Source organism: Myotis myotis, unplaced genomic scaffold (genome assembly GCF_014108235.1).
Source record: "Myotis myotis isolate mMyoMyo1 unplaced genomic scaffold, mMyoMyo1.p scaffold_m19_p_2, whole genome shotgun sequence".
NCBI classification, from domain to species: Eukaryota; Metazoa; Chordata; class Mammalia; order Chiroptera; family Vespertilionidae; genus Myotis; species Myotis myotis.
The window spans coordinates 110874106-110894009 of record NW_023416324.1 but is presented as its reverse complement, the minus strand read 5'-3'; the positions used below and the strand labels follow the sequence as shown (position 1 = coordinate 110894009).

At 40.2% G+C, this 19904-nt stretch overlaps 1 protein-coding gene across 10 annotated transcripts in view; it reads right to left on the bottom strand.

Annotated features, from left to right (window-relative positions):
* The window catches only part of HPS3 (HPS3 biogenesis of lysosomal organelles complex 2 subunit 1), a 75352-nt gene that overhangs the window by 17055 nt on the left and 38393 nt on the right, over positions 1-19904 (bottom strand). For 9 of the 10 annotated variants that reach the window (XR_004973823.1, XR_004973818.1, XR_004973819.1 and 6 more), the window contains exons 8-11: positions 4928-5036; positions 2969-3150; positions 1934-2114; positions 378-611 (exon numbers count right to left, since the gene is read on the bottom strand). Coding sequence is in view for 4 of the 10 variants with exons in the window: in XM_036347362.1 (XP_036203255.1) it covers positions 378-611; positions 1934-2114; positions 2969-3150; positions 4928-5036 (706 nt within the window). In the remaining 6 variants the exon portion in view is untranslated. The remainder of the gene's footprint in view (positions 1-377; positions 612-1933; positions 2115-2968; positions 3151-4927; positions 5037-19904) is intronic. The other variant, XM_036347364.1, reaches the window with a different exon arrangement.

Sequence of the window (19904 nt, the reverse complement as noted above, 5' to 3'; positions counted from 1 at the left end):
AACCACTGGACCTCCTAAGACTCACAGCTAATATCCCACCTGCTGTACTTGAATACACTTCACTCTACTGTATTTCAGTGGGCAAGGCATTCCCTCATGCTGACGGTTGGCTTGGAAAGAGCCCATATGTTTCCCATGCTCTAAACGTACCTAAGTTGAAAGGTCTTTGGATACCCACTGCTGCCATTTATAATTCTTTTTATTTGCCAGATCCAAAGCTCAAGCATTCCCTCTGGGTCACTTCCTTTATAATATTAAGTCTATTTTCCTTTATAACCAAGAAAAAATGAGCTAGACAGAAGCCAGAAGAAAGCTAAACACCTCAGGACTACCGGTCTTATTTCAGCCTGCTGTTAATACCAGGCATGGCACCATACCTCTGAATGGCTTTTCACTTCTTTTCTGTACATGTCAAGATCTCCCATTTTCAGAGCCATTGCTGCCTTGGTCAATGTCACTAAGATTGATGAAAACCCGGAAGTATCCAGTTTCCTTAGATAGCTCATGGCAGTTAGAGGGTTAATATTCTTCATAGAAGGACTACAGAGGATATGGGGCAGCTGCTTTGGCTCAGCCACATGAAACATCTGAACCACTTTTACTGCTAATTCCTTCAGTGAGTATGAATGAGAAATAAAAGGCCAGTCAGTTAACAGAAAGCAACAAAATCAGGGGGAAATAATGATACAAAGCTAAGATATAACATTTCAATTAAAATAAAATTATAGTACTATGTTTTGATTTAAAAAGACAGAGTTGATGATGATAATGTGGGCGAACTCAGATTACTTGAAGTAATTTCTTTGCTGAGTTAAAATGAAAAAGCAGTGAAAATATATACCAAATTGTGGCCAGCACTTCTAACATTAACAAGCATTCAGAAGAAGAAAATATTAGATTATATCACATTCAAAAGTCCATTACAAGAAATTACAGCTTAGTACAAAATATACTTAATGGGGTAATTTATTATAAATTTTCATTTCTCTCAAAATCTTAAAACATTTTGTATCACAGTATCTAACTTTGCAAAACTGTATTCATCTTTTTAAAAATACATGAGGGCCCTACCTCCGTGGTCGGCAAACTGCGGCTCACGAGCCACATGTGGCTCTTTGGCCTCTTGAGTGTGGCTCTTCCTAAGCCTAGGAGTACCCTAATTAAGTTAATAACAATGTACCTACCTATATAGTTTAAGTTTAAAAAATTTGGCTCTCAAAAGAAATTTCAATCGTTGTACTGTTGATACTTGGCTCTGTTGACTAATGAGTTTGTTGACCACTGCCCCTAGCTGGTATGGCTCAATTGGTTGGGCATTGTCCTGTACACTAGGGAGTCGCTGGTTTAATTCTACGTCAGGGTACAAGCCTGAGTTGGTTCAATCCCTAGTCAAGGTGAATACCAGAGGCAACCAATCAATGTTTCTCTCTCACATCAATGTTCCTCTATCCCTAAAATCAATAAAAACCTATTTTTAAAAAGTAAAAATACACGAGGGGCTACAAATAATCCTTAATAATGTGTTAAGGTCACTATGCTAGGATATTTTAAGTGAAGCTTTGGACACTTGGAGAGTGGGATGACTAGGGTTGTAAAAGGGCTGCAGTCGAGAAGGAAGCAAAGCCCACATTTCTGTGTCATTCTTCTAAAGACAAACAACTGTTACATTGGGCAGGTCACTCAATCACAATGGATCACATTTCTCTGTCTACATAATGAGAAAGTATGATAAGATGATTGTAAGTTCCTTTCCAAGCTATAATTCTATAATTATTAATGAAGAAATGGGCACATTAGTCACCATTTTAGGAAAAGAAACTATTACCAAGGAAAAATATTTGGAAATTGACTTCTTAATGGTATTACATAAAATAAATTGCTGAAATAAAAACTTAAAAATATTAGATATAACTAAACAGAAAACCATATTCACTTCACTTAATTCTTCATCCAGGTTCTCATAAAGTGAATGACTAATGTAAAAGATTAACCCCCTCTCATATTTCTGTGATCCTTCCTCGACTGCCCAGTCCACTCGAGCCAAAACTTCAGCCATAGATAAACCAGACATCTTATAGTAGGGCAAGGCGAGGTGCGAATACTGGGTGTCAAGCCTGAAGAAAAGGAAGCAAAGAAAGCTCAGATTTGTCATTTTTAAGCCAAGATATCTAATACACTTCATAATAAAATAGATTATGCTTTCCAGATGACATCATTCTCAAAATACTTTTCTACTCTCATTAGTAGTTGGAATAAGCTCCTAAGTTTTATTCTGCAAAGCCCTTCTAATTAATGTAGTTATTTTTGCTTGACCATAAAAAAAATAGAAAAAAATTCATTAAATGAATTTTATTTTCATAATGTGGCTATAAAATAATGGTGTTTATAGGTAGGAAAAGTCTGTTTTATTAATTTATAATTGGTCAAATAAGCCTTTGAAACAATCATATACAAAACAATTTATAAACATCATTCTCAGAAATAAAAATCATTATTCATACTAGTGTCCTTTTCTAGCATCATAAAAGCATTGACTACTAAGATTAAAAAACCGCAGAACATCCAACTGGTATCTCTCCCTTAAAGCTAACAAGGAATAAACTAGTAATACTGCTTTCACTGTCAGGGATTTTACTGGTCATGCCCCACAATATCCCCATCTTGAGGCATGAAAAGAAACTTCCAATTCATAAATTAAGTGGTGGGAGACTCATGAACTTGAGACTCACTACTCACCTAATAAACTAACTACCTGAAGGCAGGTAACATTCATCTTTGTATCTCTAAGCTTAGCACAATACCTGTCACATTGTATGTGCTCAACAAATGCTTGTGAAATAAATAAATGAGCCACCTCCCCTCATGCGTACCCCCAATTATCAGGTAACTACCAGAGATGGAAAAGATAGCAAGTACACCCAAAGTTCAAGACAGTTTCTCTAACAAGTTTCCAAAAAGCATCATCAACCTGCTGTAACAGTCTCCTAGGTGCCCACAGCTTTCTTTAAATGCTTCTAAAAGTTCTGCTTTTTCTCCAGGTTCCAGCTGACTGGCATCCATCAGGGCAGCTCTCACTAACAGATGGGCCTCACTAAGAAGGTGGATGCAGCTCTGGGTTTTTGCAGTCTTGTAGGTATTACTGTAGTCTACCTAAAACGAAAAAAGCAAATAGCTAATGTTGCAGCAGAAAAAACCTTAAAAGTTTCCCAGTTCTTAAGAATACTTATATATTTTGTTAATAAAATTAATATTTGGACACATTAAGTCCTAAAAAGTAATTATCATTCTGGCAGGGACTAGGTACCCAATCCCAATCTATGAGCCAGTTTTATACATACAATTGTAAATACTCCTTTGTTAAACAGGGCTCATTAGAAAAAGTACAAATAATACTGTAATACTAATAATACTGTTAACTTAGTAATAAAGCTAATGAACCTCTGAAATAGTTAACTCTTTTTTAAAGTTCTATGATTTAAATATTTCTCAAATTCAGACTGAGTATCCCTTCTGTTAGTTTCAACTGGTGAATTGAAATCATATTACATCTATTTCTGTAACTTGCAGAGGGCTGATAAAAATTTATCACGGGCTATCTGAACCAATCTGTATCTGTACAGATTCTAGTAGGCAAATCATCTAGATGAAGTCTCAGATTTTCAATTAAACAAAACTTAAAAACCAGACCAAAGCTGATACAATCATCAGCATTAAAATGCCTGTGACAGATCAGGCAAAACCTTGACCTGATGATCAAAATTAACATCACCAATAAGGGGCAGATGGATATCATCAAGGTCATACCCTGAGAAACACACTAAACACTACTGAATCACCTGTGCAATATTCTGGCCAGGAAGGATAAGCTAATCACAAAAAATTATAAAAGGTGGAAAAGGGAAAATACATTTTTCAAAAATGTTTATGTCATAAAAAAAAGGCTGTGAACATATTCCAGATTTTAAAGGGCTAAAGAGACATGACAAATACAATACCTGGTGCCAGAGTGGATCCTGGATCGGAGTAGGGGAATGCTATTAGACCATTAGGGTAACTGACAAAAATGAAATATGAACCAGAGACTAAAGTATCGCGTCAGTGTTAAATGTACTGAAGCACATGACTGCCCTACTATACAAGCAAATATCCTGATTCTTAGGAAACATACACTGAAGTATTTCACCTTAGACTATGATCTATGCAATTTATTTTCCAAAGGATCAGAAAACAACATGTGTGTTTGTGTGTGTAGAAAGTGCAAGAGTGAGGGGGGCGAGAGAGGGAGGGGAGAGAGAGAGAAGCAAGGGATATATACTCAGGGTAAATCTAAGTAGGGAATATACAGGTTTTATTTGTACTATTCTTATTCTTGCAACTTTTCTGTAAGTTTGAAATTACATATTTCAAAATAAAGAGTTTAAAAAATGGCCAAGAATGAGTTGGCAGCTGTCACTTTTAGAAAAGGAATAAGAATGCCTAAAATAAAATAAAAAAGAATGCCCACTCTGGGGCCCTATTCACAGGGCAATGCTACAGGTGTTGCAGTGCCCAGGGAAAACCTGCTGATATTTCAAAGAAGAATGAGACAGGGATCAATGATCTAAGATTTCTTTCAGCTCCATTTCTTTCATGGTTCTCTTTGCTAGGATTCAAAGTGAAGGTCAAAGGCTATTTATATTTAGATTGGTTAATCAATCCTCACAGGATGATGGTATGAATAATGGAGTCTTATTTTCATGAAGGGAATTTCTACTAGTTCCTCAAATGTCAGGAGTTGGAAAAATAAGAAGATGGAGAAAGATGTACACTGCACTGTCAGACAAAGCTGGTGGGTGTGGCATTCTGAATGTTAAGATAGAATCCATTTTTGGTCATCAATTCCACTGTATATTTCTACAAATAAGAATGAGAAGTCTGAAAGGAGTACCATTTCTTTGTACAGTTGCACTGGTGAGATTGTATTCACAATATACAAATTCCACCCAGCCTCGGCTACAGGAGGTGTTTTGAGCTTTACACTGGTATCTTTTCTAGAACTAAAAGCAAAACAAAGGACAAGAACTGTAAGATAAGACATATTTAATAAATGGCAATGTTAAATGGTAAATATTTGATACCTAAATATAACTACAAAATAATTTTCATTTAGTATTTTCTTCAGGGTTAACTATACAATCAATTTTTATAGAGTACTAGAGACCTGGTGCACAAATTCATGCACCAGTGGGGCCCCTCAGCCTGGCCTGCGCCCTCTCACAATCTAGGAACCCTTGGGGGATGTTGGAGAGCCGGTTTCGGCTTGATCCCCACAGGCAAGGCCAAGGGACCCCACCGGTACATGAATCCATGCACTGGGCCTCTACTATGCATATAAGATCTTTGGTTAATCTCTTCCCACCCTTTCCGCTTCCCTCTGAAATTCATCAGTCTGTTCCATGTTTCCACGCCTGTGGTTTCCGCTCCTGCATTGACCGCCTGTCCCCTGGTGGTCGGTGCATGTCATATTGACTGGTCGACCAGTCGACTGTCTGCTCTCTGGTGGTCAGTGCACGTCACAGCGAGCAGTTGAGCATCCTTAGCATATCATTAGCATATTATTCTTTCATTGGTTGAACAGCCGACCAGATGACCAGTCACTTAGCATATTAGGCTTTTATTATATAGGACTGTCTGTTCACAATGCTACACAGGCCTACAACATTTAATATTCTACAACTCATGAACTGATAAACCAATCGCTTCCACTTCATTCCACAAGTATTCTTAAATAGGCAATAAGCTCAAGGAACAGGAAAGAGCCCTCAAAAGGAAAGGTGACTTGGCTGTGAAAGTCCCTGTGCCCAGGATCTCTCCTGCAAGTGGCCTTCACAAGCCCAGCATGCCCTGCATCACAAATCTACGAAGCTCCAACAGAGCAACAAACAGCTGCCAGGAAAGTGCAGAAGACACATATAACTGCAAGTCTGCTTAAAGCACTAGCCTGTCTCTTGCTTTCACTATGTGATTAATTTTTCTGTGGTTTACAAACTTTTTGAAACATAGACCTTTGATTAAATGAATTTTCAAATAAATTAGAATTTCAAAAAATCACTTAAAATATATAATACCTTTGAGATCCAAAATGGCAGCCAACAGGACGGCAGTGAGCAAGATAGTATGAGTGAGAGAGCGAAAGGAGAGTGCGTGGGCATGTGGGGAGTGTGTGTATCTGTGAGTGAGGGACAGTTATATTCCACAGGACTATCAGGGATTGGCAGACCAAGCTCCCCTGGCTGGGTAGCCTCTACTACTGCTGAAATATCTCCCGAGGAGGCCGGCTCTACAACAGAGACTGTGCCAAATTGAAGTGGACAGCGGCTGTGATTGGAAGCCCAGCCTTACCTTCACCCGGGGAGACCTCAGATACCACCGGGGACCATACAGCCACAATGCCCAGGGACCAGCTGCCTCGGCTGTGAACCCATGAACACCGAGACTCCAGCCTCCCTGGCTGCGGGCGCCTAAAAAGTTTGTCCATGGTGAGACAAGGCAGCAGCTGAATAAGCGCACATGCCCTGCACCTTCTCACAGAGCAGATAGAAGAAACAGCTGAATCAAATAACATCCACCCAGAATTGGCAAATTAAACACAGCTAGTGAGAAAATCTGTGGACAGAAAGGTCAGAGATCGCCTATAGAGAGGTAGGACTGGGGATCTGGGTTAGAGGAAGAAACGCAAGCAGCAAGGACCAGCGTCTCAGAGGGAGACTGCGCTGCATCAAATCTGTGGCCTGTAGGGTCAGTGTACCCCTCAAATGTGAAAGGGAGTCCACAGGGCTGCTGGCAGAGGGAGACTCTAGATCTAAGCCCACAGCCATGGGAGACTGTGCCCAGAAAGGCAGCCCGAAGTTCTATACCGGCCATGCAGTGCCAGGGGGAGAAAGATGCGGGGCAGCACAGTTGCTTTGTCTTTTTGACTTCCTTGCTTTTCCTTGCTAAGCCCAGTACATAGGATCTTCCAATTAAAAACACTCACTGAGAATGCAGGGAAAGGTGGTTTTTGCAGAAACTGGGGATCAGAATAAGGAGAGATGAGCAGGAAACCAGCTCTGGGACAGTCCATCACTCCAACCCAGTCTTGAGTGCGGCAGGGAAAGGAAGAGTAAACTCTGGGTTGAGGGGCCATTTGGTCCCAAAACTAATACAGAAACACCACCAGGGCTATGTTAGAAATAGACGCTTGTGTAAATACAACTGAAAGCAGGCAGGAAAACAAAGTGGGCAGACTGATCCTGCCTGCTTGAAACCAAGTTTGTGGCAACTGACACAGAGGAGCAGTGATCACTGGGTACTTCAACACTGCGCTGACTACCTGACAGGAAACTGAGACATGGCATGCAGAACAATAGAGAGGGGTCTTAAACCAACCCCTATGGGTTATTGAAGCTACGCTGAAGTGAACAACACTTCACTAGTTCACTATTTTTTACCTTTTACTTAAGAAACTAAAAACTTTTTTTTCACTTTATTATTATTTTTATTATTTTTTACCATTTTTTAATTTTTTCTGGATTAGTGTTCTACATTCTGTTTTTATTTTTTAATCATTATTTTACTGTTTTTCCTTTATGCCAACACTTTCTTCCTCACTTTTCCCTTTTTCATCCTGTTTCTTTTCTCTTGTTCCTGCTTTAGTTTTTCTCTATGATTTCTTTTTAATCCCTGTTGAAAATTGATCTTCTTTATCTGCTTTATTGATTCATTACTATTACAGTAGTCTGTGTTGGCCTACTCATATATCTACTTTCCTCTCCCCTGCTCCAAGTCCATGCACACTTCTCTTTTTCTTCACTAGCCAATTTTCTTTCTTTCTTTCTTTCTTTCTTTCTTTCTTTCTTTCTTTCTTTTCTTTCTTTCTTTCTTTCTTTCTTCCTTTCTTGTTGTTGTTTGTTTGTTAGTTTGGGTTTTTTTGTTTTTGTTTTTTTATTTTATGTTTTGTTTTTCCACTCCTCCCTTGTTCTCTTCTTCTACTAATAGCTTAATTAGTTTTAATCACCAACTCAGTCCTATCTGCTCTCTATTCTTTTTCCAAATATAGATGAATACATAGATAAAGGTGAAAATTTTTTATATAAATTTTCTTTTATATATACATATCTTAATATATATTTTTTTCAATTATTATTTTCTACTTTTTTTTTTAGTATTTTGTTTTTTACTTTTCTTCTTATACAAACACTCTTTTTCTACCTCCAATATACTGAATCAGGGCCATTTTCCCATTCATTCAATTCCTTGACCTTACCTTCTGAAAATAAGATCTGCCTCTTCAGATTCAGCTTCCCTCCTGCTTTCCTGGGTTTCTGTTGTTTGTATTTTTTGGATTAGCTGTTGGTTTTTTGGAGTTTTCTCCCCATATACATATATTTTTTACCCATTCTTTTAGCTGCTTTTTCTTTTCTCTCTTACCTTTTTTCTTTTTCTCAATATCATTTTTGGGCTCTATTCTCTCCCCTAATTCTCTTTTCTTTGGTGGTCAATGGTATTGTGAATACATTCATGTCTTCTGCCCTATGTGTTGTGTCTTGCCAAGTTGCATTTTGGGCTTTTAAGCCAACATGGTAGAGAGTGAGCCACATAACCAGACAGCCTGAGAGGAGCGAAAATGGGGAGACAAAGAAACAGCCCACATATAAAAGAAAAGGAGAATCACCGGAAAAGAAAGTAAACGAAATGGAAGCAAGCAATTTGTAAGAGAAAGAGTTCAGAGCAATGGTCATAAGGACATTGAAAAGGATGGAAGACAAATTCAACAACATGTGTAAGAACCAAGAGGAAGTGAAGAAGAACCAAGAAGAAATGAAGAAAGACATAGCTGAAATAAAGAATACAATAGAAAGCATCAACATTAGACTTAGAAGAAGCTGAGAACTGCATCAGTGAGCTAGAAGACAAGGTAGGAAAAAATACCCAAGCAGAGCAGCAACTGGGGGGGAAAAAATAAAACAGGAGGAGAACTTAAAGGAGCTTTGGGACAACATGATGAAACAACATCCTCATAATAGGGGTGCCAAAAGGAGAGGAAACTGTGCAAGGAATAGAAAACCTGTTTGAAGAAATAATGACAGAAAACTTCCCTGATATTGGGAAGAATAAAAACTCACAAAAGTCCAAGAAGCTCACAGAGTTCCAAACAAGATGACCCCAAAAGACCAACACCAAGACACATAATTAAATTGGCAAACATCAATGACAAAGTAAGAATCTTAAAGGCTGCCAGAGAGAGACAGAAAGTTACCTACAAGAGATCTCCCATCAGACTATCAACTGATTTCTCAACAGAAACACATCAGGCCAGAAGAAAATGGAATGAAATATACAAAGTCATGCAAAGGAAGGGTCTGAATCCAAGACTGCTATACCCAGCAAGGCTATCATTCAAAACTGAAGGTCAAATCAGGAGCTTCACAGACAAAAATGGACTAAGGAAGTTTATTACCACCAAACCAGCCATGCAAGAAATGCTAAAGGGTCTGCTATAAAAAGACAAAATAGGAAGGGAAGAAGGAACACAGGCATAAAGAATAAAAACTGCAACAAACAAGTACCTATCAATAATAACTTTAATTGTAAATGGATTAAATGCCCCAATCAAAAGATATAGGGTAGCTGAATGGATAAGAAAACCTGACCCATATATCTGCTGTCTACAGGAAACCCACCTCAGAACAAAGGACTCACACAGTCTGATAGTGAAGAAATGGGAAAAATATTTTCAGGCAAATGGAATTGGAAAAAAAAAGCTGGGGTAGCAATACTTTATCTGACAAATGAGACCTAAAAGTACAGGCCATAACAAGAGATAAGGAAGGCCACTCATAATACTAAAGGGAACAATTCAACAAGAAGATATAACTCTGGTAAACATATATGCACGCAAAACAGGAACACCCAAATACATAAAAAACTTCTGGAAGATATCAAGGGAGAGATCAACAGCAATACAGTCATAGTAGGGGACTTTACTATGCCACTAACACCACTGGATAAAACCTCTAAACAAAAAATCAGCAAAGAAACATCAATCTTAAATGACTCACTAGATCAGATGGGATCATTGATATCTTCAGAACATTTCACCCCAAAACCACAGAATATATATTCTTCTCAAGTGCACATAGGTCATTTTCAAAGATAGACCACATATTGGGACACAGGCAAAGTCTCTTCAAATTCAAGAAGATAGAAATCATATCAAGCCTCTTCTCAGATCACAATGGCGTAAAATTAGAAATCAACTACAACAAAAACCATGAAAAAAATCAAACACCTGGAGGCTAAATAGCATGGTATTAAACAATGACTGGGTTACCAAAGAGATCAAAGAAGATATAAAAAGCATCCCGGTAACAAATGACAGTGAAAACACAACAATCCAAAATCTATGGGACACAGTAAAAGCAGTCTTGAGAGGGAAGTTCATAGCTCTACAGGCCTACCTCAAAAAACAAGAGAAAATGGTAATAAATTATCTAAACCTAGAAAGAAAGCAATAAGAAAAGCCCAACGTAAGCAGAAGGAAGAAAATAATAAAGATCAGAGCAGAAATAAACGACATAGAGACCAAACAAAACAACATAAAAGACCAACAAAACCAAGAGCTGGTTCTTTGAAAGGATAAATTAGATTGATGAACCTTTAGCCAGGCTAACCAAAAAGCAAAGAGAGAGGACCCAAATAAACAAAATCAGAAATGAAAGAGGTGAAGTAACAACCGATCCCACAGAAATACAAAGGATTAAAAATATTTTGAACATCTCTACTCCAACAAACTAGACAATGTAGATGAGATGGACATATTCTTAGAAAAAGCTCCCAAAACTCAATCAGGGTGAATCAAAAAACCTGAATAGGCCAATAACTACTGAAGAAATTGAAGCAGTAATAAAAAATCTTCCAGCAGGAGCTGGAGAGGAGGACAAAATGGCGGCAGAATAGACTGTCGTGTCCCGAGCCTTGTCCCAGAGCAGATAGAATGAACAGCTGAATCGAGTAACATCTACCCCGAATTGGTGAAGAAGACACAGCTGGTGGGACAATTCGCAGCTGGGAAGGGCAGAGGACACCTGGAGAAAGGTAAAATCAAGGATCTGGGCTGGAGAGAACTGTTGGACTTCTGAGCCCAGCGGGTCAGAGGGAAACCACATGGCACCGAGCCGCGTCCCTTGAAAAAGGCACAGCGTCTGACTGTGGAAAGGAGGTCCACAGGACTGCTGGTGACAAGGGATTCTAGATCTGGGTCCACAGTCACAAAAGATTGAGCACAGAGCAGGCTGCCCAGACCCCGCAGTGCTGACAGGAGAGGGGCTCGCAGAGGTGCAGCTCTTTCTCCTCTCTGTGGCTTTCCTGTTCTTTGCTGAACCTAGTTCATAGGAGCTTTTAGATACGAACACCCACCTGTGGCTGAGTTGCAGGAGAAGGTACGAACTTGTGGAGTCTGGGGAGAGGCTGGCGCTGAGTCATACCTGGCACAGGACCTGGGCAGCATTTTCTCCTTAAGAGATAGCCCCTCCCTCCAGTCTCCAGGCAACCAACACAGCCACACTCAGAATACACCCTGAATGGTACAAAGGATTAAAAAAAAAAATCTGCATAGTCCCTGAGAGTCCATAGAGACTGGCCTTAAAGAGAGGCCTTCAGTCCCAGCAACAGGAAACTGAGAAGCCACAGACAGTACAGAAGACTGGGATATTAAGCCAGCCAAAGGAACGACACTTCACTTTTTCATTTTTATTTTATTATTATTTTGTTATCTCTTTTTTCTTTTTTTCATTGGTTTCTTTATTTTCTATTTCTTTTCACATTATTTTCCATCATTCTAATTTATTTTATTTGTTATTTTTATACCATTTTTAACACATTGTATGCGGGAAACATATTTATACCTTTTACGTATTTATACGTTCTACCAGTGTAGTAAAGCGCGGGACACGTATTAATACGTTTTTTATAGACTAGAGGTAGAATGCGGGTAAAGTATAAATACGTAAACTAAAGTTATCGTAATTTTACTGAACGTTGCCATTTGCGCAAAAAATTAGCAAAAATGGCCCGTGCCACCTGTTAGCGCGCGATAAAAACTACCCGCAAACAACGTGTTAATCAATTTTTTTGTAAATTTATTATTATTATTTTCTTCTCTTTCTCTTTCTTCTTATCTACTCATCCCCTTCCTACTTCCTCTATTCTGAACTGAGGTCCTCCCCATATTCATCCAATTCTTAACCTTATGTTCTGTATATAATCTCAGCCTCTACAGATTTTGCCCCACCCTCTTTGCTGGGTGTTCGGTGTTTGCGTTTTTTTTTTGGTTTATCTGTTTGTTCTGTGGTGTTTTCTCACCATATGGATATATTCTTTTTCTTCATTTTTCTTTACTTTCTTATCTTTTTTCTCTCTTCGATATCATCTGTGCTCTTTTCTCTCTCCTAATTCTCTTTTCACAGGTGGTCACTTATATTGGGGTTATCGGTGTCATGAGTACATTCGTGTTTTGTTCCCTTTGTGTTGTGTCTTGTCGAGGTGAATTTTATCCTGTCCAGCCAATGTGCTAGCGAGCGAGCCACATAACCAGACACCTGGAGAGGAAACTCCATCCACAAATGCGTCAATAACACCCCAGACCCAACTACAGAGGCAGGAAGAAGGTGGCAGTGAGGGAGAGAGCGTGACTGAGGGAGCAAAAGAGGAGTGTGTGAACGTATGAGGGGTGGGTGTGTGTGTGTGTGTGTGTGTGTGTGTGTGTGTGTGTGTGTGTGAGGCACAGTTAGATCTCGCAGGACCTTTGGGGGCAGGCTAACCGGATCACCTAATGAGGCAGCCTCTGCTACCATTGCAAACAGCACTGGGAGGCAGGCTCTTCCTCAGAAGCCTTGCCTTTTTGAAGGGGAGAGCTGCTGTAACTGGGAGTCCAGCCTCACCCCCACTCAGGGTGCCCTCAGATAACAGCACCCCTGCCAGGGACCTGCTACCTCGGATGTGGTCCCATGGTCACCAAGTCTCCAGCCAACCCAGGCACAGGCTCCTTTGAGTTCCAAAGTGCGCTCCCCTCAGACTGACCCAATGCTTTAGCCCAGGGCACAGTGACCACACGAGCAGCAGACACGTGAGCAGCCCATCCCAGGGTGAAGAGCGGCAGCCTCACATGACCTGCCCCTGTTCAAGGAGCAGCAGCTGTGTGAGTGGCCTGCTCTCCCGTCCAAGAAGCAGCAACCACACGAGCAGCCCGCCCCCGCCCTAAAAGCAGAAGCCGCACGAGCAACCTGCCCACGACTGAGGAGCAGCAGCCCCACGCAGCCCACCCCTGTCCGAGGAATAGCAGCTATGCGCACCCTGCACCCTGCACCTGTCCAAGGAACAGCAGCCACATGAGCAGCCTGCCCCTATCCGAGGAGCAGCAGCTGTGTGAGCAGTCTGCCCTAGTCCAAGGAGCAGCAGCTCCACGAGCAGCCTGCCCTGATTCGAGGAGCAGAAGCCACCTGAGCAGCCCACCCCAGTCCAAGGAGCAGCAGCCACACAAGCAGACCGCCCACGTCCAAGGAGCAGCAGCTGGGTGAGCGGCCCAGCCCTGTCCAAGGAGCAGCAGCTGCACGTGCAGCTCACTCCCGTCCGAGGAGCAGAAGCCGCGCAAGTAGCCCATACCCCATCAAAGGAGCAGCAGCCACGCGAGCAGCCCGCCCCTGTACGAGGAGCAGCAGCCCTGCGAGCAACCTGCCCCTGTCCAAGGAGCAGCAGCCTCACGAGCAGACTGCCCCGTCTGAGAAGCAGCAGCCTCACGAGCAGACTGCCCCGTCTGAGAAGCAGCAGCCACGCGCAGCCCTCCCCCATCCAAGGAGCAGCAGCCTCGTGAGCAGCCCACCCATGTCTGAGAAACAGCAGATGTGCGAGCAGCCTCTCCCCAACAGCCAGAAGAGCCACCACTGCTGCAAACAACACCCACCAGAGGAGCCGCTGACAACTGAGGAGCAGCTGCTGCTGCGACTGCCCGAGGAACAACTGCAGCACGAGGAGCCACTACCACCCAAGGAGCAGCCCCTGCACAACTCGACATATAGATCTGTCAGTGAGAACAAAAATGGGTAGACAAAGAAACCCCCAAAGGAAAGAAAAGGAGGAATCACCAGAAAAGCAGCTAAGGGTCATACAGTTCATAAACCAGATGGATGAAAAAATCAGCAACTTATGTAAGAATCAAGTAGAAATTAAGAGTGACATAGCTGCAATAAAAAACACCATGGAAAGTTTCAACAGTAGACTAGGAGAAGCAGAGGACCGAATTAGCAAATTAGAAGAAAGGGAAGCAAAACCACCCAAACTGAACTGCAATTAGAGAAAAAACATTAAAAGACAGGAGGAGAGCTTAAGGGAGCTATGGGACAACATGACATGAAGCAACATTAGAATCATAGGGGTGCCAGAACAATAGGAAGAGGAACAAGGGTTAGAAAACCTATTTGAAGAAATAATGTCAGAAAACTTCCCTGATGTGGGGAAGAAAAAAGTCAACACAAGCACAGAGAGTACCAAACAAGACGAACCCGAAAAGACCCACACCAAGACACATCATAATTACCATGGCAAATGTTCAGGACAAAGAGAGAATCTTAAAGGCTGCAAAAGAGAGACAGAAAGTTATGTACAAGGGATCTCCCATTAGATTATCAAATGATTTCTTAACAGAAATACATCAGGCCAGAAAGGAATGGAAGAAAATTTTCAAAAAGATGCAAATAAAGGGACTGAATCCAAGAATACTCTATTCAGCAAGGCTATCAATCAAACTTGAAGGAGAAATAAGGAGCTTCATAGACAAAAAAAGGCTAAGGCAGTTTAACACTACCAAGCCAGCAATGCAAGAAATGCTAAAGGGACCGATGTAAAAAGAAGAAATAAAAAGGTAAGAAGGAACACAGGCACAAAAAATAAAAATGGCTACAAATAAGTACCTGTCAATAATAACGTTAAACGTAAACGGACTAAATGCTCCAATCAAAAGACATCGAGTGGCTGAATGGATAAAAAAACATGACCCATATATATGCTGTCTATAAGAGACCCACCTCAGAAAAAGGTACTCACACAGACTGAAAGTGAAGGGATGAAAAAATATCTTTCAGGCCAATGGAAATGAAAAAAAAAAGCTGGGGTAGCAATAGATATATCTGACAAAATGGACCTCAAAGTGAAGGCCATAACAAGAGATAAGGATGGCCACTTCATAATACTAAAGGGATCGATGCAACAAGAGGATATAATCCTGATAAACATATATGCACCCAATGCAGGAGCATCCAAATACATAAAAAAAAAACTCCTGGAAGATATCAAGGGAGAGATCAACAACAATACAATCACAGTAGGGGACTTTAATACACCACTGACATTACTGGATAAATCCTCTAGACAAAAAATCAACAAAGAAACAGGAATCCTAAATGACTCACTAGATCAGATAGACTTAATTGACATCTTTAGAACATTTCACACCAAAGCCATGGAATATACATTCTTCTCAAGTGCACATGGGACATTTTCAAAAATAGCCCACATATTGGGTCACAAGCAAAGTCTCTTCAAATTCAAGAAGATTGAATTCATATCAAGCAAAAAGAAAGGACCCAAATAAACAAAATCAGAAATGAAAGAAGTGAAATAACAACAGACCCCACAGAAATACAAAGGCTTGTTAAAAAATACTATGAACAACTCTATTCCAACAAACTAGACAACACAGAGGAAATGGACATATTCCTAGAAAAATACAACCTTTCAAAACTCAATCAGGAAGAATCTAAAAATCTTAAGGATGATAACTATGGAAGAAATAGAAGCAATCATCAAAAAGCTTCCAGCAAACAAAAGCCTGGGGCCAGGTGGCTTCACAGGGGAGTTTTACCAAACATTCAAGGAAGAACTAAATCCTATCCTCCTCAGACTATTCCAAAAAATTCAACAGGAAGGAACACTTCCAAGCTCATTCTATGAAGCCAGCATCAACCTAACACCAAAAGCAGATAAAGACAACAAAATGAAAGAGAATTACAGGCCAATATCCCTCATGAACATAGATGCCAAAATCCTCAACAAATCTTAGCAAATCGGATCCAGCAGTACATCAGAAAGATCATGCACCATGACCAAGTAGGATTTATCCCAGGGATGCAAGGATGGTACAATATCCGCAAATCAATAAACGTGGTACATCACATAAACAAATTGAGAGATAAAAATCACATAGTCAGCCGAAACAGGTTTGGCTCAGTGGATAGAGCGTCGGCCTGCGGACTGAAAGGTCCCAGGTTCAATTCTGGTCAAGGGCATGTACCTGGGTTGCGGGCACATCCCCAGTGGGGGGTGTGCAGGTGGCAGCTGATCGATGTTTCTCTCGCATCGATGTTTCTAACTCTCTATCGCTCTCCCTTTCTCTCTGTAAAAAAATCAATAAAATGTATTAAAAAAAAATCACATAGTCATATCAATTGATGCAGAAAAAGCATGTGACAAAATCCAACACCCTTTGTTGATAAAAACTCTCAGCAAGGTGGGAATAGAAGGATCATACCTCAATATAATAAAAGCCATATATGACAGACCTACAGCCAACATCATACTCAATGGGTAAAACTTAAACCATTTCCCCTAAGAACAGGAACAAGACAGGGATACCCACTCCCACAACTCCTGTTCAACATAGTACTGGAAGTACTAGCCATTACGATTAGACAAGAAGAAATAAAAGGCATCCAAATTGGAAAAGAAGAAGTAAAACTGTCCTTATTCGCAGATGACATGATACTGTACATAGAAAACCCTAAAGACTACATCAAAAAATTATTAGACTTAATAAATGAATTCGGCAATGTAGGATATAAAATTAATGTCAAGAAATCTATGGCATTTCAATACACCAATAGTAAACTGACAGAAAGAGAGACTAAAAAAGCAATCCCATTTACCAACACACCAAATAATTAAGATACCTAGGAATAAACTTAACTGAGGAAAAAGACCTCTACTCAGAAAACTATAGGACACTGAAAAAAGAGCTAGAGGAAGACATAAACAGATAGAAAAACATACCGTGTTCATGGATTGGTAGAATCAACATCATTAAAATGTCCATACTACCCAAAGCAATCTATACATTCAATGCACTCCCGATTAAAATACCAACGGCATATTTCACAGACCTAGAACAAACTTTCCAAAAATTCGTCTGGAATAAAAAAAGACCCGGAATAGCTGCAGCGATACTGAGAAAGAAGATCAAAGTAGGTGGGATCTCAATATCAGATATCAAGCTGTATTAAAAAGCCCCTGTTCTCAAAACTGCCTGGTACTGGCACAAGAACAGACATAGATGAACAGAATAGAATAGAGAACCCAGAAATTGACCCAAACCACTATGCTCAATTAATATTTGACAAAGGAGGCAAGAACATACAATGGTGTCAAGACAGTCTCTTCAATAAATGGTGTTGGGAAAACTGGACAGATACATGCAAAAAAATGAAACTAGACCACCAACTTACATCATACACAATAATAAACTCAAAATGGATAAAGGACTTAAACATAAGACAGGAAACCATAAAAATACCAGAGGAATCACAGGCAGCAAAATCTCAGACATATGTCGAAGCAATTTCTTCACTGATACTGCTCCTAGGGCAATGGAAACTAAAGAGAAAATAAAGAAATGGGACTACATCAAAATAAAAAGCTTTTGCATAGTAAAAGACCATCAACAAAACAACAAGAAAGCCCACTGCATGGGAGAACGTATCTGCCAATGTTATCACCAATAAGGGTTTCATCTCCAACATTTACAGGGAACTCATACAACTTAACAAAAGGAAGATAAACAACCCAATCAAAAAATGGGCAACAGACCTAAATAGATACTTTCCTTTGTTTTTTATTTTTTTGTTGTTGATAGTTTTTGAAAGAAGACATAAGGAAGGTCAAGAGATATATGAAAACATGCTCAAAGTCACTAATCATCTGAGAGATGCAAATTAAAACGACAATGCAATACCATCTCACACCTGTCAGAATGGCTATCAACAAATCAACAAAGGACAAGTGTGGTGAGGATGTGGAGAAAAAAGAACCCTCGTGCATTGTTGGTGGGAATGCAGACTGATGCAGCCACTGTGGAGAACAGTATAGAGTTTCCTCAAAAAAACTAAAAATGGAACTCCCATTTGACCCAGTGATCCCACTTCTAGGAATATATCCCAAGAAACTAGAAACACCAGTTAGGAAGGATATATGCACCCCTATGTTCATAGTGGCACAACTCACCATAGCTAAGATTTGGAAACAGCCTAAGTGCCCATCAGTAGATGAGTGGATTAGAAAACTGTGGTACATCTACATAATGGAATACTATGCTGAGGTAAAGAAGAGGGAACTTTTACCATTTGCAACAGCATGGATGGAACTGGAGAGCATTATGTTAATTGAAATTATGTTTGTTAGAGAAAGATAAATATCACATAATCTCACTCATATGTGGGATATAATGATCAACAGAAACTGATGAACAAAAATAGATCCAGAGACAAATGGCAGGGGAGGAGGAAGGGGAACTAGAGATCAACCAAAGGAATATATAATACTTTACAAATGTCAAATGTGCAAGATTACAAGTTGTTTTTTCTCTCAGAAGCTTTTACGCTTAGACCACTCTGAACTCTCTAAATGATCACTTAACCAAGTAAACCTGTTTATTCCTTTTGGTGGAACAAGTACAGGCACAAGCAATTTAAAAATCATCAAAAACTTAATGTTAAAAATAAAAACCAATTTTAGATTTGAAACTCATTATGTTTCTTATCTCTCCAAAATTTTCTTACCTGATAAAATTTTCCCTACCACTAAGTTCACAGTATAGAAGACATCAAATAGAAGTGTAACTATTCTGTTTTAAACAGTGAAAACAGAACACAGAAGCGTCAACCAAAGATTAGTGCTATCAAATTGCAATTCTATTTTAAGGTAGATCAGCACATATCTATATATTATGAATGTGATTTAAGGTAAGAAAGATATTGTTAATTTCTTTTGAATTGAAATACCAGAAAATAATCCTATATAATAAAAGGGTAATATGCATATTGACCCTAATGGTGGAACGACTGGGAATAACCGGTGGCTATGATGCACACTGACCACCAGGGGGCAGACGCTCAACGTAGAAGCTGCCCTCTGGTGGTCAGTGCGTTCCCACAGGGGGAACTCCGCTCGGCCAGAAGTTGGGCTGACGCCTGCGAGCGCCGCGGTGGTGGCGCGAGCCTCTCCCACCTCCTCTGCGGCACTAAGGATGTCCGACTAACAGCTTAGGCCGGCCTAAGCTGGCAGGTGGACATCCCCCAAGGGGTCCCGGACTGCAAAAGGGCACAGGCCGGGCTGAGGGACTCCCCTAAGTACACGAATTTTCGTGCACTGGGCCTCTAGTCTTTGGATAAAAATGCAGCACTGAAAGGTCAAAAAAGAAAAATATGTATTAAGAAACTTATCATTTAGGCTAGCATTAGAGGCCTTGTCTTTCTCTTTAACTACACAGAAAAACATGTCCTTTAACATTTTATCTAAAATACCAGACATTTATTGAAACTATTTTATAGTTCATTTTCTTTTAAAAGTTCTGAGGTCAATTATAAAGGATATTATGGACATTATTAAAACCTATTTTCTCTCTCTAGAAAAAGAACAGCCGAAACTGGTTTGGCTCAGTGGATAGAGTGTCAGCCTGCGGACTGAAAGGTCCCAGGTTCGATTCCAGTCAAGGGCATGTACCTGGGTTGCGGGCACATCCCCAATAGGAGATGTGTAGGAGGCAGCTGATCAATGTTTCTCTC